At 65.4% G+C, this 20163-nt stretch overlaps 1 protein-coding gene across 1 annotated transcript; it reads right to left on the reverse strand.

Moving 5' to 3' along the window:
* Positions 1-1952: 1952 nt before the first annotated feature.
* Positions 1953-5698, reverse strand: CHLRE_04g217990v5 (uncharacterized protein). Its single transcript, XM_043061828.1, has 2 exons — positions 4662-5698; positions 1953-4430 (listed from the first exon to the last, which is right to left on the reverse strand). Exons 1-2 carry the CDS (start codon positions 5647-5649, stop codon positions 3946-3948), a joined length of 1473 nt encoding a protein of 490 aa, XP_042925083.1. The 5' UTR covers positions 5650-5698; the 3' UTR covers positions 1953-3945.
* Positions 5699-20163: the final 14465 nt, after the last annotated feature.

The raw sequence follows: 20163 nt of genomic DNA on the forward strand, positions 1-20163 counted from the left end.
CGAACTTTGTCATGTGGGCACCACACTACTTTGCCAATGTACAAAAAGACATGCAAGGAACCAACCGCATGCCTCGACTTGGAATTCCCCGCCACCACAGCAAGTTCCCGCAAAACCGCACTCGCCCCAACCCGACCCGTACAATCCCAGCCCACCTCGCAGTCCCGTACTTCCTGGGTAGTCAGGTGGACGACACCAATCCGCTAAACCCCGTCACAGCTTACATATCCGCAAACCCGCCAACAACACCTCCCACCTGTGCTTATGACTCCCGACCGAGATGGGCAGACACTGGGGATTTCATGATTGCACCTGAGCCTCCAAACTGGCCGAACATCACTGGTGCCACACCGGGGGACAGCCACGACCCCCGCCAGGCTGACCACGACCCACAAGGACAAATGCGTACAGAATATATGCAGGAGCGTGAACGCCTTCGTGCACACTTGGATGACCACCCACCCCAACCAAGACCCTTCAAGCGTTGGATGGGAATCCGACTCCAGCTCCTGACAGGCAAACTACCCTGGCCGACGCAGGCATACCACGTTGCCCAAGCGGCGAAGCAACTAGTGTACTCCCTGTACCACGACATTGAGGAAATCTCGCACATTCAAGCTGGGCCCATCACTAAAGCCGTCACTGCCCCAGAGAAGGGTGACAGTCTCCACACCGAGCGCTACTATGAGGTAGCCTGGAAGGACACAACCATCGTTAAAGGAGCGGCTGAGGCCTACACCCGCATGAAGTATACTGGGACTGCTGCCGCACACATGGGATACGGGCAAGCGTGCTGCAAACATTTCCTGCGCATGAAATGGGACCCCACCAGCGAACCCGTAGACAAATGCCCCACCCTCCAAGGGTGGACCCCTGCCATCTCCGAACACTTGCGGAAACTTGCAGAACCCCCTACACCCATGCCACAACCCAAGCCCAAAGACGCCCGTCTTACACCTGCCCAACAGCAAGGGCGATGGACGCAAGCCGACGTGGCCGCGTCCCACGTCCGACGTACCACCAAACAGAACACGCGCATTGACACCAACCCGTGCAATCCCTACCTCGACGTCCACCCCACCGGAAGGTATACAATCCAAATCCCAGACACATACACTGATGAACACACCCTCGCCCACGTCTACAGCCCTACCGGACGCCACATAGCATCCGTTACGCTAGGCACCTTGCTGACTCTTAAAGCTCGATATGAACACGCCCTATCTACCCACCATGACGCAACCAGCCCGCACCGATCTCAAGGGGGCTTCCCGGAAGACTTGGCTAAACTGCTACTTCGCGCACGGGTAGACAGCAAAGGCAAGACATGCAAGTCGGCCCCCGCACGTGAGCGCTCTCTCCCCGAGTCCCTGAAGCTGGCGCTGTATAACTGCCTTGCCTCGACACACTCAGACCCTGACCGCCCAGTGGGGCTGGTGGAACGCTTTGCCTCTCCACTCAACTGCTCGGGCCGGGCCACTAAATATTACAGCCAACACGCAGCTGACTCCCTCTTCGGGGCCTCACATGATGCATACACGGCCCCGTTTGATGGCCTCTCCCTCGCCCACCCTGACCCTGACCCAGACGCCTGCACAAAGGCACTGGCGTGGGCAACAGCATCGATCGAACACCTAGAACACCAGGCCACCCCCGCCATTACCTTCATGATTATCCCACAAGGCAAAGGCGCCGCCAGCCGGTGCCTTGCGAGTCCACATGTCACCATCCTGGCCCTGATCCCACCTGGCGTATCCGCATCTAGCATGTTAGATGGCCTCGGGGCGGCCGACGAGGCTGCCAGCAGCAAGCAGGGCTTGCAGCTACTCCTCATTGCGAACACCACAGGGGTACAAGCACTCAACTCCAACAACAACCTGACACGTCTCCAAACCTCCCTGGCCGAACTTGGAGCGGTGCCGCCACCGACCTCGCAACCCCCAGGGCGCCGACGACAACCACTGGAGTGGCCCGCGCGCGTAACCCTCCCCCGTGACCGCACAGCCCCACCGGGCCGACCATACAGCCACCGTGCAAAAGCCCGTGCAAAGCAGCTAACTAGACCCCAAGCCCCAGCAGCACGGGGCCTGGACACATGCCCTACGCCCATGCCCACGCTCTCTGCCCTCTACACCACACGAGCTGCCTTCCCCACTCGGAGCAGCTACCTGTACGATGCCGCCACCATTGTTTGGACCGACGGATCTTGCATCAAAGTTGCGGCCGGTGAAGATGGCAACGAAATGAACAAACTCGGTGCTTGCGCGTGGTCCCAACAGACCGAACACATCTACGTCGAACCAGGCGGTCTCAACAGCACCAACACAATCCAGAGAGCCGAACTATCAGCCATTCTCGTTGCGTTAGAATACATCCGCCCCCGACTCTGTCTGATGGGCATGACCCAAGTAACCATAGCCAGTGATTCCCTAGTGTCTCTCTACTTGATCCGCCGAGCCCTTACTGCACCACAACGACTCCTACTATCCAAACATAAAAACCTGCTGGAAAACATACTCCACGAGCTACAAATGTATGCCGACGCCGGGGTCCCAGTCCAGCTGCTGAAAGTCCGCTCTCACACAGGGCTCCACGGCAACGAGGAAGCTGACAAAGGTGCCGCCAAAGTCGCCGCCAACGACATGGAGGCCATGGGGCAGGCCATACGCTTAGCACCAGACGAACCGTGGTCCAACATCTGGTGGCCCAAACGCAACTCTGACAATTTCTACCTAAGTGACCTAAACCGTGGAGTCCTGAACTCATTGCCCCCCGAAGCACAACAAGGCTTTACCAATACTACACCAGTGCTGGAGCAATGGGCGGAAGCATCTGCCAACATGTGCCCCACCCTCAGCAACCGCACCCTCGCCAGCTCCACCAGGCACCCCTGGCTGGTCAAGCAAATACTCTACGCCCGCTACGGCTACCTCTTCAACACACAGCTTAAACGGCGCTACCGCCTGGGAGGGAATGGCAACTGCCCCCTCTGCCACACCCCTGACTCCGGAGGGCACATCCTCGGAGGCTGCACACACCCTAAAATGAAAGGCGCGTACATCAATCGGCACAACTGGGCAGTCCAGCGTGTCGCCAAATGCATCTCCAAAGGGACCTACGGGAACGGGTTCATGGTCATGGACGCGGGCCCCCTAGCCGACCTGCCACACTATGCGTCTGCACAACGCCCCCCCGCCTGGCTGGCTGCGGAGAGGACATCATCACCCCTTATTACAAGGCTCAGACCTGACATTCTGTTCATCCCAAACCTGCCCGCCCATGAAACACATAGAGAAGGGTACCGCCCGCCCCTGAACAAAGCACGGCTGCCCATCTATATCCTTGAAATCGGTTACAGCTCCGACGTTCGCCATTTGGACAAGCGGGAAGAAAAATCTCAACAACACCAAGAACTCAAGCGACTGCTGGAAGCGGCCGGATGGACAGTCCACTACTCCACCAATGAATGCCTTGCGCTCGGAGTGACTGGGGCCATCCCTTGCAACCTCACTAAGCTGCTCACCTCTCAACTTGGGGTGACCCACACAGCCGCACGAGTATGCGGAGAGAGGCTCCACACACACGCTGTGAACAGTGCGGGCAGCATTATCAAAATGCGCCGAGTAACCGAGCAGGAACTCAAACCGAGAGGTGGGTGAGCCACGGCTCCCCCACGCCTCCTCGGAGTGCGTGGTGAGGCGGCAGCGCGAGGGGGATGGGCCTCCTCGCCCTAGCCACCTTACCCCGATAATCCACGCCAGGCCCCATGGGCCGGCGTTTGAATTATTATTATTATTTCCGCTGCAAGACGCGCTGTGCAGGAAGGCCCACAGCCGCCCAGGCGCTGCGACGCCAGCCAGAGCTAAAACACATGGGCGCCAGATAAGCTGATGACGATAATACGCCACGCCAGCGCCTGGAACGAACCGCCGCCCAAAAGGAAACCTAGGGGGCCTGCACAGGTGATGCAAGCGTCAGCCGCAAGTTCAACTTCGGTGACCCACCCTGAACCTCCTCCACTTCACAAAGCGCGCCACCCGCCGTCCAGATGGCAACAAAGTGCTCCAGCTTAGCCGCCTTGAGCTGTGCGGTGAGAAGCTGAGTGGGCAGAGCCGACAGGGTTTCAGGGGTTAGCGTGGCAGCAGTGAAACGCAGCTGCATCACCCTGCGCAGCTCGCTGACCACCTCCCGAACCACATGCTCCGACGTCTGCTTAGCAGGCTCACGGGACCAGTACGCACACCAGACGGCGTACAAGAAGGTGGCCCGCAAAGTGCTCCACAGCAGCGCGCCCGCCCCCCGCGGGCCTGAGGTCCACACACCCATGCGGTCCCCCAGCATGAAGCCCGCGTCCGTCACTGGCGGCGCCGCTGCCTGGGGCGCAACGCAGGCCCACAGCTGCTGCAGCCACGTCCTCGCCTGCGCATAAGCTGGACACTCCAGGAAGATGTGCGTCAGGCTGGCCCACGCCCGCGGGCCAGGTGGCCCGCAGGCGGGGTGAGGACAGTGCGCCCCCAACCCCCCGCACCCCGTGGTCACCCGTGGACGAATACCCTTGCCCGCCCTGTACAGCCCGCAAGGCAGGTAAGCATGTTGCAGCCGGTACACCAGCACCTTTGCCCCCCGACTGGCGTGGCTGTCCCACAGCCTCCGCCACGTACCCCGCAGAAGGGACGCATCCGGGGGCGGCATGCGAGGGTCGCCCTCCACCGCCGCCGCTGCTGCCGCCGCCGCCGTGGCAGGCCCAGTGCTAGGTCCCGCCCCGCCCGCCGCCTGCTCCTGCAGCCGCGCGGAGCGCCGCGGCCCCTCACCCGAGTGCTGGGACGGGGACGCATACGACTGCAGTTCTCTCGCCGGCGTGTTCTGCTGCCCGGCGGCCGCGGAGGTGCGGTGGAGCCAGGGGTCCAGAGCCACCGGGTTATTGTGGAAGTGCTGCGCCGCCGTGGTGGTCAGCTGCGCCGCTGCACGCTGCCACTCCGCCTCCCGCTCCGCCAGCCGCGACTGTGCCGCCGGCTGGGTCCCCGACCCCCCCGCCTGCTGTGCTGGCGCCGGGCACGGCATGGCTGCGGGGCGGGCCGGAGTCGGAGGTGCAGCCGGGTTGGCCGTGGTGATGGCCCGCCGCACGTCCCGCACCGTGTAGTCCGCCAAGCTGACACCCGCAATCCGGCAGTGCTCCGGGTGCACCACCACCCCAGCCTCCGGCGCCAGGAAGTACGGCGCCCGAGGCCACGCCCCCGCCCGTTCCCCTGGTGATGCTGCATCGTACGCCGCCCGCTCTTCAAAGGTCCACAGGTGCCGCGGCTTGCGATGCTGCAGCACACAGGCAGGCTGCCACGCCCCATCCACCGCCGGGGGCAGCACGCCAGGCCCAGGCTCCAAGAGCCGCCCCGTGTAGTGGACGTAGGACACAGCCCCCGCAGCGTTAGCCACCCACAGTTGGTTCAGGCTAACCCGCCACTGTGGCGGCGCCGCTGGCGGCTGAGTGGCTGGCTGCGGCGGATGCTGTTCCACACCCGCGCTCCGCACGTGGCCGACCGCGGCCGCCAGCCGGGCAGGCAGCCCCGCTGGCGCCGGCGCGTCGCTGTACACCCACGCCCACGTGGTGGCGGAGTCCGGGCGCACATGGGTAAGCAGCGCCCGGGTGAGCATCTTCCAGGGTTGCCGGCCTGGCTGGGCAAGGAGGGCGAGCTGTGCGGTGAGAAGCTGTGTGGGCAGAGCCGACAGGGTTTCAGGGGTTAGCGTGGCGGCAGTGAAACGCAGCCGCATCACCCTGCGCAGCTCGCTGACCACCTCCCGAACCACATGCCCGTGACACGTGTGTTGCCATCGGCTCTGACCTCGTGACGCACCAGAACCGCTGCGCAGATGTGCAGGGGTATGAGTGGACGCAGCTGGGCCACGACACGCTTGGTGGCCGCCTCCTCGCCTACCTCCGTGACCAGGGCGCCACCGTACCGGACTGGGCCGTCTGCCGCGTGCCGGCCGGCCGTACCGCCGTCCTGGCACAGCTGCACGACGAGTTCACTGGCTGGTGGCGCCTATACTCAGCCCAACCTGCAGACACGCCCCTGCCTTCCGACGTGACGGAGCAGCTGGATGACGCCGCGCAGCAGGTGCAGACGGCCTACATGGACTACGTGCTCCTAGACGCCCGCACCCTGCGGTCCGCTAAGCGTGGGCCGGCGGACCCCGGCGGGGCCAGCGGGCCCAGCCGCCGGCAACGCCAGCACCGCAGCCGCAGTACCTCCAGCCTCATGAGCCTGGGCAGCGCTCCATTGCGCCCCGGCGGCGCCAGCTCAGGCGCCGCTAGCATGAGCACCAGCAGCGGCGGCGCGCCCCCCAGCCAGGGTGGCGCCCCCCGCCGCAAACGCCACAGCAGCAACAGCAACCGCAACCGCCACGGCGCTGCCGTGGCCGGCGGGGGCTCATAATGCGGCCACCAGTGGGAGCGGTGAACCTTCGGCTGCTGACAGTGAATGTCAACGGCCTGGGCTCGCCGCTCAAGGCGCGGGCGCTGGTCTCGCACCTGCAGCAACACTATAAGGACGGGTTTGTGCGTTATGGCATGCGTTAGCATGCGTTAAGCATGGAAATTCCGCATGCGGCAAGCACGGAAAGTGCGTGCGGTACGCAGGAGGAAGCACACCGCTCGCATGCGTCAAGGACAAGCACTTACGTTAGCTAACGCATGGTAGTTGCCAGGACTTGCCGCGCCGCTCCCCTCTGGCTGGCACGCATGCGTATGCATGCTTAGCATACGCACGATTAAGCACAAATAAAGCAAAAATGCCGGTTGCTTAGAGCTCTACGCATGGTCTCACGCATGCGGCACGCCTGTGCTTTACCTAAAGCAAGCTGCCACCCGGCGCTGTGTGCGTCCCGCCCGATACTGTGCGCGTCCCGCACGGCACATAAAATGGGGCACATGAGGCACCTGAAGCTCTCTTGATGTGTTACAGTTCATGCATCTGCGCTCCGACACGTGCCCCTCGTACTGGTGTCGTGGTGTGCCAAAATGGTGCAAGTCCGCACGGCTCTCCCGCCCGCTCCATCCACACGACCCGCAACCCACCACGTGCTGCACGCACACATTCTACAAGGCCTACCATTGCTACACAACACTAAACGTACAGACCAGGCATACTCAGGGTCTCGAGGCAAGTGTGAAGGCAACCGATACGGATCCCTGCCAGCACTACACCGCCGATCACACCATAACACCATGCGCGCACAGCGCAGCCTGCCAATTCCGCTGCCGCCACCTGAAGTCTGCCGCTTGCCGCTAGCCGCCTCCATACTTGAGCTCGGCCTGCATGGTGTTTGGGGTAAGTTGGTCAGTGCATGGTGGCACGGTGTCGTGCAGGGCAGGGCCTAGACCGCATTCGGTCCCCTATAACTAACTTCCCATGTACGTCATTCAAATCCTATCATTCATCCTATTATGAGTTGTGTAGCAACTTCCGATCAAACTTGCCTGGTGAGGGTTAGAAGGGCCACGCATCTACGCGCGCTGCGCCCCGAGTCGAATTCCAGTGCCGGACCTGAGGAGACAAGGGGAGGGGGAGGGGGGGAGCTTCACACTCTGAATCTCTGCTTATGCTCTTACAACTTCGTCCATACTGCGCATGGATGCTAGCTCGCTTGACCCCCTGAATTTGTTGTCGCTTGTCGACCCCTGAAATGGCTGTCGCTATGTGTCCTGACCTGCCTCACCTGGCACTGTTGATTCCAGACTTGGTCTCTGATGCTTGATTTACATCCTGTAACAGCAGCGTCAAGACCTGGCTTAGTTGTAGACCCGGTCAACGAGGGTCCGACACCCCCTGCGACAGCGCAGCCCAGCCCCAGCCCCAGCAGCTCATAACATACCTTCCAAAGATTGATGCCAGGGCTTAGCAGGACTTGAAGACTCGCCCTGTAGACTTGAGCGCCAACTTTGAAAGCAAGTCCATGGCCGACTGGCAGAGGACCACGAAGTCTCTACATGGTGCTGAACGATAGGTATGTAGCTACATGTGACAAAGACAGGTTGCTTGAAGAGTGAAGAACTGAACTCGAAATATATGAGCCCCATGCAGCCCCATGCAACAAGGAACGCGCTCCATGCTGGGTCTTGATTTGCTTGCATGCTCCGGCTTAAGTTAATCTACAGCAGGCCGGTACGTCAGTCTTCAGCGCCGGTCCGGGCACGGGTCTCGCCTCCGCCTGCGCCTCCGCGGCTTGTGCTTAGGGAACCACCTGAAGCTGGATACCGACTTTCTCGGCTTCGCATGGTTCGTCTTTACAGCTTTCTCAATAACGGGGAAAGCCTCTCATGCACACGCACCTCCGCTCATGCCCACCGCCGCATGAAGGAAGGCCAGGGGAGGCCTGGTGCGCTGGGCTGGATACCGTGTAGGGCTCCCATGCACACGCACCTCCGCTCATGCCCACCGCCGCATGAAGACACGCCGGGGGAACGCCTGGTGCGCCGGGCTGGATACGGTGTAGGGCTCCCATGCACACGCAACCTCCGCTCACGTCCACCGCCGCGTGAAGACACGCCGGGGGAACACCTGGTGCGCCGGGCTGGATACGGTGTAAGGCTCACATGCACACGCAACCTCCGCTCATGCCCACCGCCGCATGAAGACACGCCGGGGGAACGCCTGGTGCGCCGGGCTGGATACGGTGTCGGGCTCCCATGCACACGCACCTCCGCTCATGCCCACCGCCGCATGAAGACACGCCGGGGGAACGCCTGGTGCGCCGGGCTGGATACGGTGTAAGGCTCACATGCACACGCACCTCCGCTCATGCCCACCGCCGCATGAAGACACGCCGGGGGAATGCCTGGTGCGCCGGGCTGGATACGGTGTAGGGCTCCCATGCACACGCAACCTCCGCTCATGTCCACCGCCGCGTGAAGACACGCCGGGGGAACGCCTGGCGCGCCGGGCTGGATACAGTGTAAGGCTCACATGCACACGCACCTCCGCTCATGCCCACCGCCGCATGAAGACACGCCGGGGGAACGCCTGGCGCGCCGGGCTGGATACGGTGTAGGGCTCCCATGCACACGCACCTCCGCTCATGCCCACCGCCGCATGAAGACACGCCGGGGGAACGCCAGGTGCGCCGGGCTGGATACGGTGTAGGGCTCCCATGCACATGCACCTCCGCTCATGCCCACCGCCGCATGAAGACACGCCGGGGGAACGCCTGGTGCGCCGGGCTGGATACGGTGTAGGGCTCCCATGCACACGCACCCTCCGCTCACGCCCATCGCCGCATGAAGACACGCCGGGGGAACGCCTGGCGCGCCGGGCTGGATACGGTGTAGGGCTCCCATGCACACGCACCCTCCGCTCATGCCCACCGCCGCATGAAGACACGCCGGGGGAACGCCTGGCGCGCCGGGCTGGATACGGTGTAGGGCTCCCATGCACACGCACCTCCGCTCATGCCCACCGCCGCATGAAGACACGCCGGGGGAACGCCTGGTGCGCCGGGCTGGATACGGTGTAGGGCTCCCATGCACACGCACCCTCCGCTCACGCCCATCGCCGCATGAAGACACGCCGGGGGAACGCCAGGTGCGCCGGGCTGGATACGGTGTAGGGCTCCCATGCACACGCAACCTCCACTCACGTCCACCGCCGCGTGAAGACCCGCCGGGGGAACGCCTGGTGCGCCGGGCTGGATACGGTGTAAGGCTCACATGCACACGCACCTCCGCTCATGCCCACCGCCGCATGAAGACACGCCGGGGGAACGCCTGGCGCGCCGGGCTGGATACGGTGTAGGGCTCCCATGCACACGCACCTCCGCTCACGCCCACCGCCACATGAAGACACGGAACGCCTGGTGCGCCGGGCTGGATACGGGGTAAGGCTTACATGCACACGGTCACCGTGGTTCTGCCCGACACTGTCAATAAAGGTGCTGACAAGCACCAGTTTGGTTTCGGCTCCATCGCGGCTGCTTGGAACAGTCACCGCCACGCATCGCCGCAACCCCGGCCGCTCCCCCCGTTTACCCTGCTCATGCCTCCCGCTCCCGTGCAGGTCCCGGGCTGATAGCAGCGCGCAGCAGCGGCAGTCGCCAGCCTTCCTCCCCACCAGCGGCCGCGCAACCGGTGACTGCTGGCCATGGGCAGCCGCGGCAGCCACAGCTGCTGCCGCGGCTGCTTGGAACAGTCACCGCCACGCACCGCCGCAACCCCGGCCGCTCCCGTTTAGCCCGCCCATGCCTCCCGCTCCCGTGCAGATTCCGGGCTGATAGCAGCGCGCAGCAGCGGCAGTCGCCAGCCTTCCTCCCCACCAGCGGCCTCGCAACCGGTGACTGCTGGCCATGCGCAGCCGCGGCAGCCACAGCCTCTGCCGCGGCTGCTTGGAACAGTCACCGCCACGCGCCGCCGCAACCCCGGCCGCTCCCCCTGTTTACCCTGCTCATGCCTCCCGCTCCCGTGCAGGTCCCGGGCTGATAGCAGCGCGCAGCAGCGGCAGTCGCCAGCCTTCCTCCCCACCAGCGGCCGCGCAACCGGTGACTGCTGGCCATGGGCAGCCGCGGCAGCCACAGCTGCTGCCGCGGCTGCTTGGAACAGTCACCGCCACGCGCCGCCGCAACCCCGGCCGCTCCCCCTGTTTACCCTGCTCATGCCTCCCGCTCCCGTGCAGGTCCCGGGCTGATAGCAGCGCGCAGCAGCGGCAGTCGCCAGCCTTCCTCCCCACCAGCGGCCGCGCAACCGGTGACTGCTGGCCATGGGCAGCCACGGCAGCCACAGCTGCTGCCGCGGCTGCTTGGAACAGTCACCGCCACGCGCCGCCGCAACCCCGGCCGCTCCCCCCGTTTAGCCTGCTCATGCCTCCCGCTCCCGTGCAGGTCCCGGGCTGATAGCAGCGCGCAGCAGCGGCAGTCGCCAGCCTTCCTCCCCACCAGCGGCCGCGCAACCGGTGACTGCTGGCCATGGGCAGCCGCGGCAGCCACAGCTGCTGCCGCGGCTGCTTGGAACAGTCACCGCCACGCACCGCCGCAACCCCGGCCGCTCCCCCCGTTTACCCTGCTCATGCCTCCCGCTCCCGTGCAGGTCCCGGGCTGATAGCAGCGCGCAGCAGCGGCAGTCGCCAGCCTTCCTCCCCACCAGCGGCCGCGCAACCGGTGACTGCTGGCCATGGGCAGCCGCGGCAGCCACAGCTGCTGCCGCGGCCGCTTGGAACAGTCACCGCCACGCACCGCCGCAACCCCGGCCGCTCCCGTTTAGCCCGCCCATGCCTCCCGCTCCCGTGCAGATTCCGGGCTGATAGCAGCGCGCAGCAGCGGCAGTCGCCAGCCTTCCTCCCCACCAGCGGCCTCGCAACCGGTGACTGCTGGCCATGCGCAGCCGCGGCAGCCACAGCCTCTGCCGCGGCTGCTTGGAACAGTCACCGCCACGCGCCGCCGCAACCCCGGCCGCTCCCCCTGTTTACCCTGCTCATGCCTCCCGCTCCCGTGCAGGTCCCGGGCTGATAGCAGCGCGCAGCAGCGGCAGTCGCCAGCCTTCCTCCCCACCAGCGGCCGCGCAACCGGTGACTGCTGGCCATGGGCAGCCACGGCAGCCACAGCTGCTGCCGCGGCTGCTTGGAACAGTCACCGCCACGCGCCGCCGCAACCCCGGCCGCTCCCCCCGTTTAGCCTGCTCATGCCTCCCGCTCCCGTGCAGGTCCCGGGCTGATAGCAGCGCGCAGCAGCGGCAGTCGCCAGCCTTCCTCCCCACCAGCGGCCGCGCAACCGGTGACTGCTGGCCATGGGCAGCCGCGGCAGCCACAGCTGCTGCCGCGGCTGCTTGGAACAGTCACCGCCACGCGCCGCCGCAACCCCGGCCGCTCCCCCTGTTTACCCTGCTCATGCCTCCCGCTCCCGTGCAGGTCCCGGGCTGATAGCAGCGCGCAGCAGCGGCACTCGCCAGCCTTCCTGCCCACCAGCGGCCGCGCAACCGGTGACTGCTGGCCATGGGCAGCCGCGGCAGCCACAGCCTCTGCCGCGGCTGTTTGGAACAGTCACCGCCACGCGCCGCCGCAACCCCGGCCGCTCCCCCCGTTTAGCCTGCTCATGCCTCCCGCTCCCGTGCAGGTCCCGGGCTGATAGCAGCGCGCAGCAGCGGCAGTCGCCAGCCTTCCTCCCCACCAGCGGCCGCGCAACCGGTGACTGCTGGCCATGGGCAGCCGCGGCAGCCACAGCCTCTGCCGCGGCTGCTTGGAACAGTCACCGCCACGCGCCGCCGCAACCCCGGCCGCTCCCCCCGTTTACCCTGCTCATGCCTCCCGCTCCCGTGCAGGTCCCGGGCTGATAGCAGCGCGCAGCAGCGGCACTCGCCAGCCTTCCTCCCCACCAGCGGCCGCGCAACCGGTGACTGCTGGCCATGGGCAGCCGCGGCAGCCACAGCTGCTGCCGCGGCTGCTTGGAACAGTCACCGCCACGCACCGCCGCAACCCCGGCCGCTCCCGTTTAGCCCGCCCATGCCTCCCGCTCCCGTGCAGATTCCGGGCTGATAGCAGCGCGCAGCAGCGTCAGTTGCCAGCCTTCCTGCCCACCAGCGGCCGCGCAACCGGTGACTGCTGGCCATGGGCAGCCGCGGCAGCCACAGCCTCTGCCGCGGCTGTTTGGAACAGTCACCGCCACGCACCGCCGGCGCTCCCCCCGTTTACCGCGATTACTAGTTAGTACCTAGGTTTAACTCTTCATACATACATACAACATGGCCTGGCACTCGTTGCTTTGCCTTTGTTTAACAAGGCCCATCCCTCCTCCTAACGCCTTTCTCATGGCAATTGCGTTATACGTGCTAATATACTGTTTGTTAACGCAGCAAATGTAGAAGCAATAGTTTGCACGTTGCAGTGCAGTTGGGGGATCGCGAGGTTTGGCAAAGTCATCGTTCGCTATGTGTGAGTTGAGCAAGTACTTAAGGTGAAGGCTTTGACGGGGCTTGCGTCGGGGGCTTGCGTATTCGTGGGGCGCATGCGCCTGCATGCGTTCCGCATGCGTGCTTCGCACGCACAACCGAGAGGTTTGCCGCCCTCCCCGGCCCTCATGCTTCTTGCGTTCCGTGGACGCATGCGTCCCACCCCCAACGCATGCTTTACGCACAAAAAGCAGGTGTAACGCACAAACCCGTCCTTATAGTGCAAGTTGGGGCGGATGTGGCGATGGTGCAGGAGACCCACGCTACTGACACGACGGCGCTGGAGTCTTGCCTTCGTGCCGCGCAGGGGGCGTGCCTTCCGTGGCGCCACTGCCTCGCTGCCAGCCCGGCAGCGTCGCCCCACTCCTGTGGGGCGGCTATCCTGGCGCGGAGTCGGCTGTCCCTTCCAGGCTGCGTACTGCAGCCGCCGTCAACGGATGCGGCAGGCCGTGTGGTATGTTGGGATTGGGACGTGGGTCACTTGCGCCTGCGCTTCGTGTGTGTGTATGCGCCCACGGCCGTGGCGGACAAGCCTGCTTTCTTTGCCGGGCTGCATCCCCACCTGGCCACGGACAGGGTGCTTGTTGTCGGTGGGGACTGGAACTGTGTCACCGATGCCAGTCAGGAGGCGGCCCCTAGCCCGTCACGTGCTGCAGGTGCCCCGCAACTTGCCAGCCTCCTCGCCCAGTTCAGTCTGGTGGACCCTTGGGCGAGCAAGCGTGGCGGTGCCAAGGGCTACACGCATCCGGCCACGCCCAAGCCGGCCACTCCTGCACGCCTGGATCGGTGGTATGTCAGTGCCACCGCGGCGCCGTGGGTGGTGGATGTCGCTCGCACGTATGGGGCGCCTGGGGACCACAACGGTGTGCTGCTCACCCTGTCCTTGCCCGACCTGCCACATGCGCACCGGGAGCAGTTGCGCTTCCCCACATACATAGGAAACATCCTTACAAGGTTGAACAGGGGCAGACGCGCTGCCCCCCTGCTGCCTGAAAGCAGCCTGGTCCCCGAGACCAGAACCCTGACAGGGCAAGAAGAGAAGAAAAGAGAAGAAGAACAGAAAACAAACACCTCGAAAACCGCCACCAACCACCCATCCAACCCACCCCACCCCACCCCGACCCGGCAGACAGAGCAGGAGGCTGGCCCCCCCGCCCCCCCGGGAGGGGTTGCACAAAAAAACCGCCAGACCTAACCCAAGCACCAACCTACACCACAGCCTAACCGCAAGAACCACCACCACCGCGCGCCAGAAAAGAAAACACCAGCGCTACGCACTCGCCCCGCCCAAACCCACCCCACCCCCACAAGTCGGTTGCTTAAGCAACACCCCAGGAGAACCGGCAGAGGAGACACAAGCAGAAAACTAAACGGGCCAGATGTGGCGCTGACTAAGCGGGCTCCAGCCCGCTGCAAGACGCGCTGTGCAGGAAGTCCCACAGCCGCCCAGGTGCTGCGACGCCAGCCAGAGCTAAAACACATGGGCGCCAGATGAGCTGATGACGATAAACGCCACGCCAGCGCCTGGAACGAACCGCCGCCCAAAAGGAAACCTAGGGGGCCAGCACAGGTGATGCAAGCGTCAGCCGCAAGTTCAACTTCGGTGACCCACCCTGAACCTCCTCCACTTCACAAAGCGCGCCACCCGCCGACCAGATGGCAAGAAAGTGCTCCAGCTTAGCCGCCTTGAGCTGTGCGGTGAGAAGCTGAGTGGGCAGAGCCGACAGGGTTTCAGGGGTTAGCGTGGCGGCAGTGAAACGCAGCTGCATCACCCTGCGCAGCTCGCTGACCACCTCCCGAACCACATGCTCCGACGTCTGCTTAGCAGGCTCGCGGGACCAGTACGCACACCAGACGGCGTACAAGAAGGTGGCCCGCAAAGTGCTCCACAGCAGCGCGCCCGCCCCCCGCGGGCCTGAGGCCCACATACCCATGCGGTCCCCCAGCATGAAGCCCGCGTCCGTCACTGGCGGCGCCGCTGCCTGGGGCGCAACGCAGGCCCACAGCTGCTGCAGCCACGTCCTCGCCTGCGCATAAGCTGGACACTCCAGGAAGATGTGCGTCAGGCTGGCCCACGCCCGCGAGCCAGGTGGCCCGCAGGCGGGGTGAGGACAGTGCGCCCCCAACCCCCCGCACCCCGTGGTCACCCGTGGCCGAATGCCCTTGCCCGCCCTGTACAGCCCGCAAGGCAGGTAAGCATGTTGCAGCCGGTACACCAGCACCTTTGCCCCCCGACTGGCGTGGCTGTCCCACAGCCTCCGCCACGTACCCCGCAGAAGGGACGCATCCGGGGGCGGCATGCGAGGGTCGCCCTCCACCGCCGCCGCTGCTGCCGCCGCCGCCGTGGCAGGCCCAGTGCTAGGTCCCGCCCCTCCCGCCGCCTGCTCCTGCAGCCGCGCGGACCGCCGCGGCCCCTCACCCGACTGCTGGGACGGGGATGCGTACGACTGCAGTTCTCTCGCCGGCGTGTTCTGCAGCCCGGCTGCCGCGGAGGTGCGGTGGAGCCAGGGGTCCAGAGCCACCGGGTTATTGTGGAAATGCTGCGCCGCCGTGGTGGTCAGCTGCGCCGCTGCACGCTGCCACTCCGCCTCCCGCTTCGCCAGCCGCGACTGTGCCGCCGGCTGGGGCCCCGAAGCCCCCGCCTGCTGTGTTGGCGCCGGGCACGGCATGGCTGCGGGGCGGGCTGGAGCCGGAGGTGCGGCCGGGTTGGCCGCGGTGATGGCCCGCCGCACGTCCCGCACCGTGTAGTCCGCTAAGCTGACACCCGCAATCCGGCAGTGCTCTGGGTGCACCACCACCCCAGCCTCCGGCGCCAGGAAGTACGGCGCCCGAGGCCACGCCCCCGCCCGGTCCCCTGGTGATGCTGCATCGTATGCCGCCCGCTCTTCAAAGGTCCACAGGTGCCGCGGCTTGCGATGCTGCAGCACACAGGCAGGCTGCCACGCCCCATCCACCGCCGGGGGCAGCACGCCAGGCCCAGGCTCCAAGAGCCGCCCCGTGTAGTGGACGTAGGACACAGCCCCCGCAGCGTTAGCCACCCACAGCTGGTCCAGGCTAACCCGCCACTGTGGCGGCGCCGCTGGCGGCTGAGTGGCTGGCTGCGGTGGATGCTGTTCCACGCCCGCGCTCCGCACGTGGCCGACCGCGGCCGCCAGCCGGGCAGGCAGCCCCGCTGGCGCCGGCGCGTCGCTGTACACCCACGCCCACGTGGTGGCGGAGTCCGGGCGCACATGAGTAAGCAGCGCCCGGGTGAGCATCTTCCAGGGTTGCCGGCCTGGCTGGGCAAGGAGGGCGAAGGTCTTAGCTTGCAGGGCAGACAGGAACGCAGGCAGGTCGACGTGGTTGACACCCCCATCCTTGTACTGCAGACAGGCCGTTTCCCGCTTTGGCAGCAGGAGCGGGTTCCCGTGCGACACCAGGCTGGCGTCCTCAGCGTGCATGGAGCGCGCAGCAAAGTGGTCCACCAGGTCGGTGAGTTCCTTCAGCTGCGCAGGCGACGGGTTGAGGAAGCTGAAGTGGTAGGCCAGCTTCGCCGCCAGCACCTGCTTCGCAATGTGCACACGGCCAACAAGAGTCAGAGACAGGGCAGCCCACAGACGCGCCACAAACGCCATGCCGCAAGCCCGCCGGGTGTACAAGTCAGCTGCAGCCGCATCAGAGTCCCACGACAGGGGCACACCCAGGTGCGTCACGGCGCCAGTGGTAAACGGCACCCCCGTGTGTGGGCAAGGGCCCGTCAGGTGCGCAAACCTGCCAAGGCCCATGGCCTTGCTCTTGTCCGGATGGACACGGGCGTTGGACGCGCGGCAGAACAGCTGTACTGCCGCCATCAGGACCGGCCCGTCCACCGCCGGGTCGCGCGCCGTGAGGGTCGTGTCGTCCGCGTGGTGGGCAGCCGGTGGCGCCTGCTCGCCGCTGGGTAACAGGGGCGTGCGCAGTGCCCCTTGCTCCACCTGCCGCCGCAGAAAGGACGTCAGTGGCTGCATCTGGATGACCCACAGGGGTGGTGAGGCGGTGCTGCCCTGCGGCAACCCGTTCAGCACTGGGAAGGCGTCAGAGAGCATCCCGTTCACACACACGCGGGCAGAGCCGTTGGCAGTGAGCAGGCGGATCCAGCGCAGCATGCGCGGCCCAAACCCAAGTCCCTCCGCGGACGCATACAGCCACTGCCGGTGCACCCGGTCATACGCCTGTTCAATGTCCAAGAAGTACAGCGCACCACCCTGTCGTGGCGTGCCGTCCGCGCCCACGTCCAGGCGCATCCATTCGATCAGGCCTTGGAGGTACAGTGCGTTGTCACCAATCCAGCGGCCGGTGATGAACGCGGTCTGCAGCTCATCCACAACTGCATCCAGGGCGGGCTGCAGGCGGGCGCTGACGGCCTTGGACACCATCTTGAAGTCGCAGTTGAGCAGCGTGATGGGCCGGTAGGACGCCAGCTCGGCGCGGTCCAGGCTTTTGCCCTTGTAGATGAGCGTAATGATGCCCTCCCGCCAGGAAGCAGGCAGCGCCGCCGCCATTTCGCCGCCATCGTGGGCGTCTGCAGCGGCAGCAAAGGCAGCGGCAGCAGCAGCACACAAGCGCGGGCCCAGCAGTGCCCAGAAGACCTTGTACACCTCGTACGGAACCCCGTCCGACCCAGGTGCTTTACCATTGGCGGAGCCAGCCAGCGCTGCCATCAGCTCGGCGTCACTGAGGGCGCCGTCACCGGACCCCTCTGCGGCGGCGTGCAGATCCGCCGGAACCTTGCGGTCAATGGCCGCCAGAAGCTGTTGCTGCGACGCCGTACAGACCGGCTGCACGCGGAACAGGCCGGTGGGGCTGGTGCTGCTGTACATGGCTGCGGCGGCTGCGGAGACAGTGTTGCGCGTGCCCGGCCCCGTGAGCGCCACAGGCACCGGTTGCCCCGGCACCTTCAAGTGCGTGATGGGCTCCTGCGCGCCGGCTGCTGGCTCGTCAGCCTGCCGATGGAACCAGCGAGTGCCCCGCTCCCCATGCTCCTCCATCAGTGCCGCGCGGGCATTGTGGCTGGCCGCTGCGGCAGCTGCCCGCTCCTCCCGCACCGCCAAGTTGGCCATGGCCGCAGCCTGACGCTGCGCGGCGCTGGCACCCGGCCCGTCGGCCAGGGCAGCGGCCGTGTCTGCGGCCAGCACCACGCCATGCAGCCCATCCCGGGTCTGGCGTGCATGCCGATGGTGGATGCTGGTGGCGGCCTCCCGCAAGAAGAACTTGTCCGCCTCCCATTGCGTGCAAGCGCCGTCACCTGTACTGGCCACGGGATTTGCGGCAACGTGCGCCTCCAAGCGCTGCTCGAGCTCCAAACGCAGCGAGGGGTGAAACAGCAGGTATGTGGGGAAGCGCCACTGCTCCCGGTGCGCATGTGGCAGGTCGGGCAAGGACAGGGTGAGCAGCACACTGTTGTGGTCCCCAGGCGCCCCATACGTGCGAGCGACATCCACCACCCACGGCGCCGCGGTGGCACTGACATACCACCGATCCAGGCGTGCAGGAGTGGCCGGCTTGGGCGTGGCCGGATGCGTGTAGCCCTTGGCGCCGCCACGCTTGCTTGCCCAAGGGTCCACCAGACTGAACTGGGCGAGGAGGCTGGCAAGTTGCGGGGCACCAGCAGCACGTGACGGGCTAGGGGCCGCCTCCTGACTGGCATCGGTGACACAGTTCCAGTCCCCACCAACAACAAGCACCCTGTCCGTGGCCAGGTGGGGATGCAGCCCGGCAAAGAAAGCAGGCTTGTCCGCCACGGCCGTGGGCGCATACACACATACGAAGCGCAGGCGCAAGTGACCCACGTCCCAATCCCAACATACCACACGGCCCGCCGCATCCGTTGACGGCGGCTGCAGTACGCTGTAGTCCGCCAAGCTGACACCCGCAATCCGGCAGTGCTCCGGGTGCACCACCACCCCAGCCTCCGGCGCCAGGAAGTACGGCGCCGGCTGGCAAGCAAGTAGGCTGGCAAGTTGCGGGGCACCTGCAGCACGTGACGGGCTAGGGGCCGCCTCCTGACTGGCATCGGTGACACAGTTCCAGTCCCCACCGACAACAAGCACCCTGTCCGTGGCCAGGTGGGGATGCAGCCCGGCAAAGAAAGCAGGCGTGTCCGCCACGGCCGTGGGCGCATACACACACACAAAGCGCAGGCGCAGGTGACCCACGTCCCAATCCCAACATACCACACGGCCCGCCGCATCCGTTGACGGCGGCTGCAGTACGCAGCCTGGAAGGGACAGCCGACTCCGCGCCAGGATAGCCGTCCCACAGGAACGGGGCGACGCTGCCGGGCTGGCAGCAAGGCAGTGGCGCCACGGAAGGCACGCCCCCTGCGCGGCACGAAGGCAAGACTCCAGCACCGTCGTGTCAGTAGCGTGGGTCTCCTGCACCATCGCCACATCCGCCCCAACTTGCTGTAGGTGCGAGACCAGCGCCCGCGCCTTGAACGGCGAGCCCAGGCCGTTGACATTCACTGTCAGCAGCCGAAGGTTCGCCGCTCCCACTGGTGGCCGCATTATGATCCCCCGCCGGCCACGGCAGCGCCGTGGCGGTTGCGGTTGCTGTTGTTTTTTTTTTTGAGGAATCATCATTACAAGGTTGAACAGGGGCAGACGCGCTGCCCCCCTGCTGCCTAAAGGCGTCTGCCCCTGTTCAACCTTGTAAGGATGATTCCTCAAAAAAATAAAGGCAGCCTGGTCCCCGAGACCAGAACCCTGACAGGGCAAGAAGAGAAGAAAAGAGAAGAAAGCAGAAAGCAAACACCTCAAAAGCGCCAACAACCACCCCCATCCATCCCACCTCCCCCCACCCCGACCCGGCAGACAGAGCAGGAGGCTGGCCCCCCCGCCCCCCGGGAGGGGTAGCAAAACAAGGGGTGTCAGCTTTGTACAGCTGGAAAATGGGCTGAGCCCCTGATAGAGCAAGGGATGTGATGATGGGCACCGGCGACATGAATAGCACCCTTGCAAGCCCAGCGGGACTGGCAAAGGGGTATGCCAACGCCGTGCCAAGGCACCGCCACGCCCTGTCCACGCCACTCCACACATGAGTCCATGGTACCTCATTCCAAATCCCTCACAAGCACCACAAACGGCTAGCCGGGCTCGGGCGCGACCGGGGCCGCGACGCATTTAAGGCGGGATCGGCACGCATGGTTCGCCTGTTGCACAAACTTTCAACACTCTTGCCCCAAGACGCTTGTCGTCGACATGTTTTGACACATGGATGTAAGA

Source organism: Chlamydomonas reinhardtii, chromosome 4 (assembly GCF_000002595.2).
Source record: "Chlamydomonas reinhardtii strain CC-503 cw92 mt+ chromosome 4, whole genome shotgun sequence".
Lineage (NCBI taxonomy): Eukaryota > Viridiplantae > Chlorophyta > Chlorophyceae > Chlamydomonadales > Chlamydomonadaceae > Chlamydomonas > Chlamydomonas reinhardtii.

Excerpts from the sequence above, each read along its gene's own strand:
- CHLRE_04g217990v5 (XM_043061828.1), bottom strand. The coding sequence starts at position 5,649 with ATGCTCACCCGGGCGCTGCTTACCCATGTGCGCCCGGACTCCGCCACC. Across the intron at positions 4,431-4,661 it reads GGATGCGTCCCTTCTGCGGG|CTTATGCGCAGGCGAGGACG; the intron begins GTACGTGGCGGA and ends TGGAGTGTCCAG.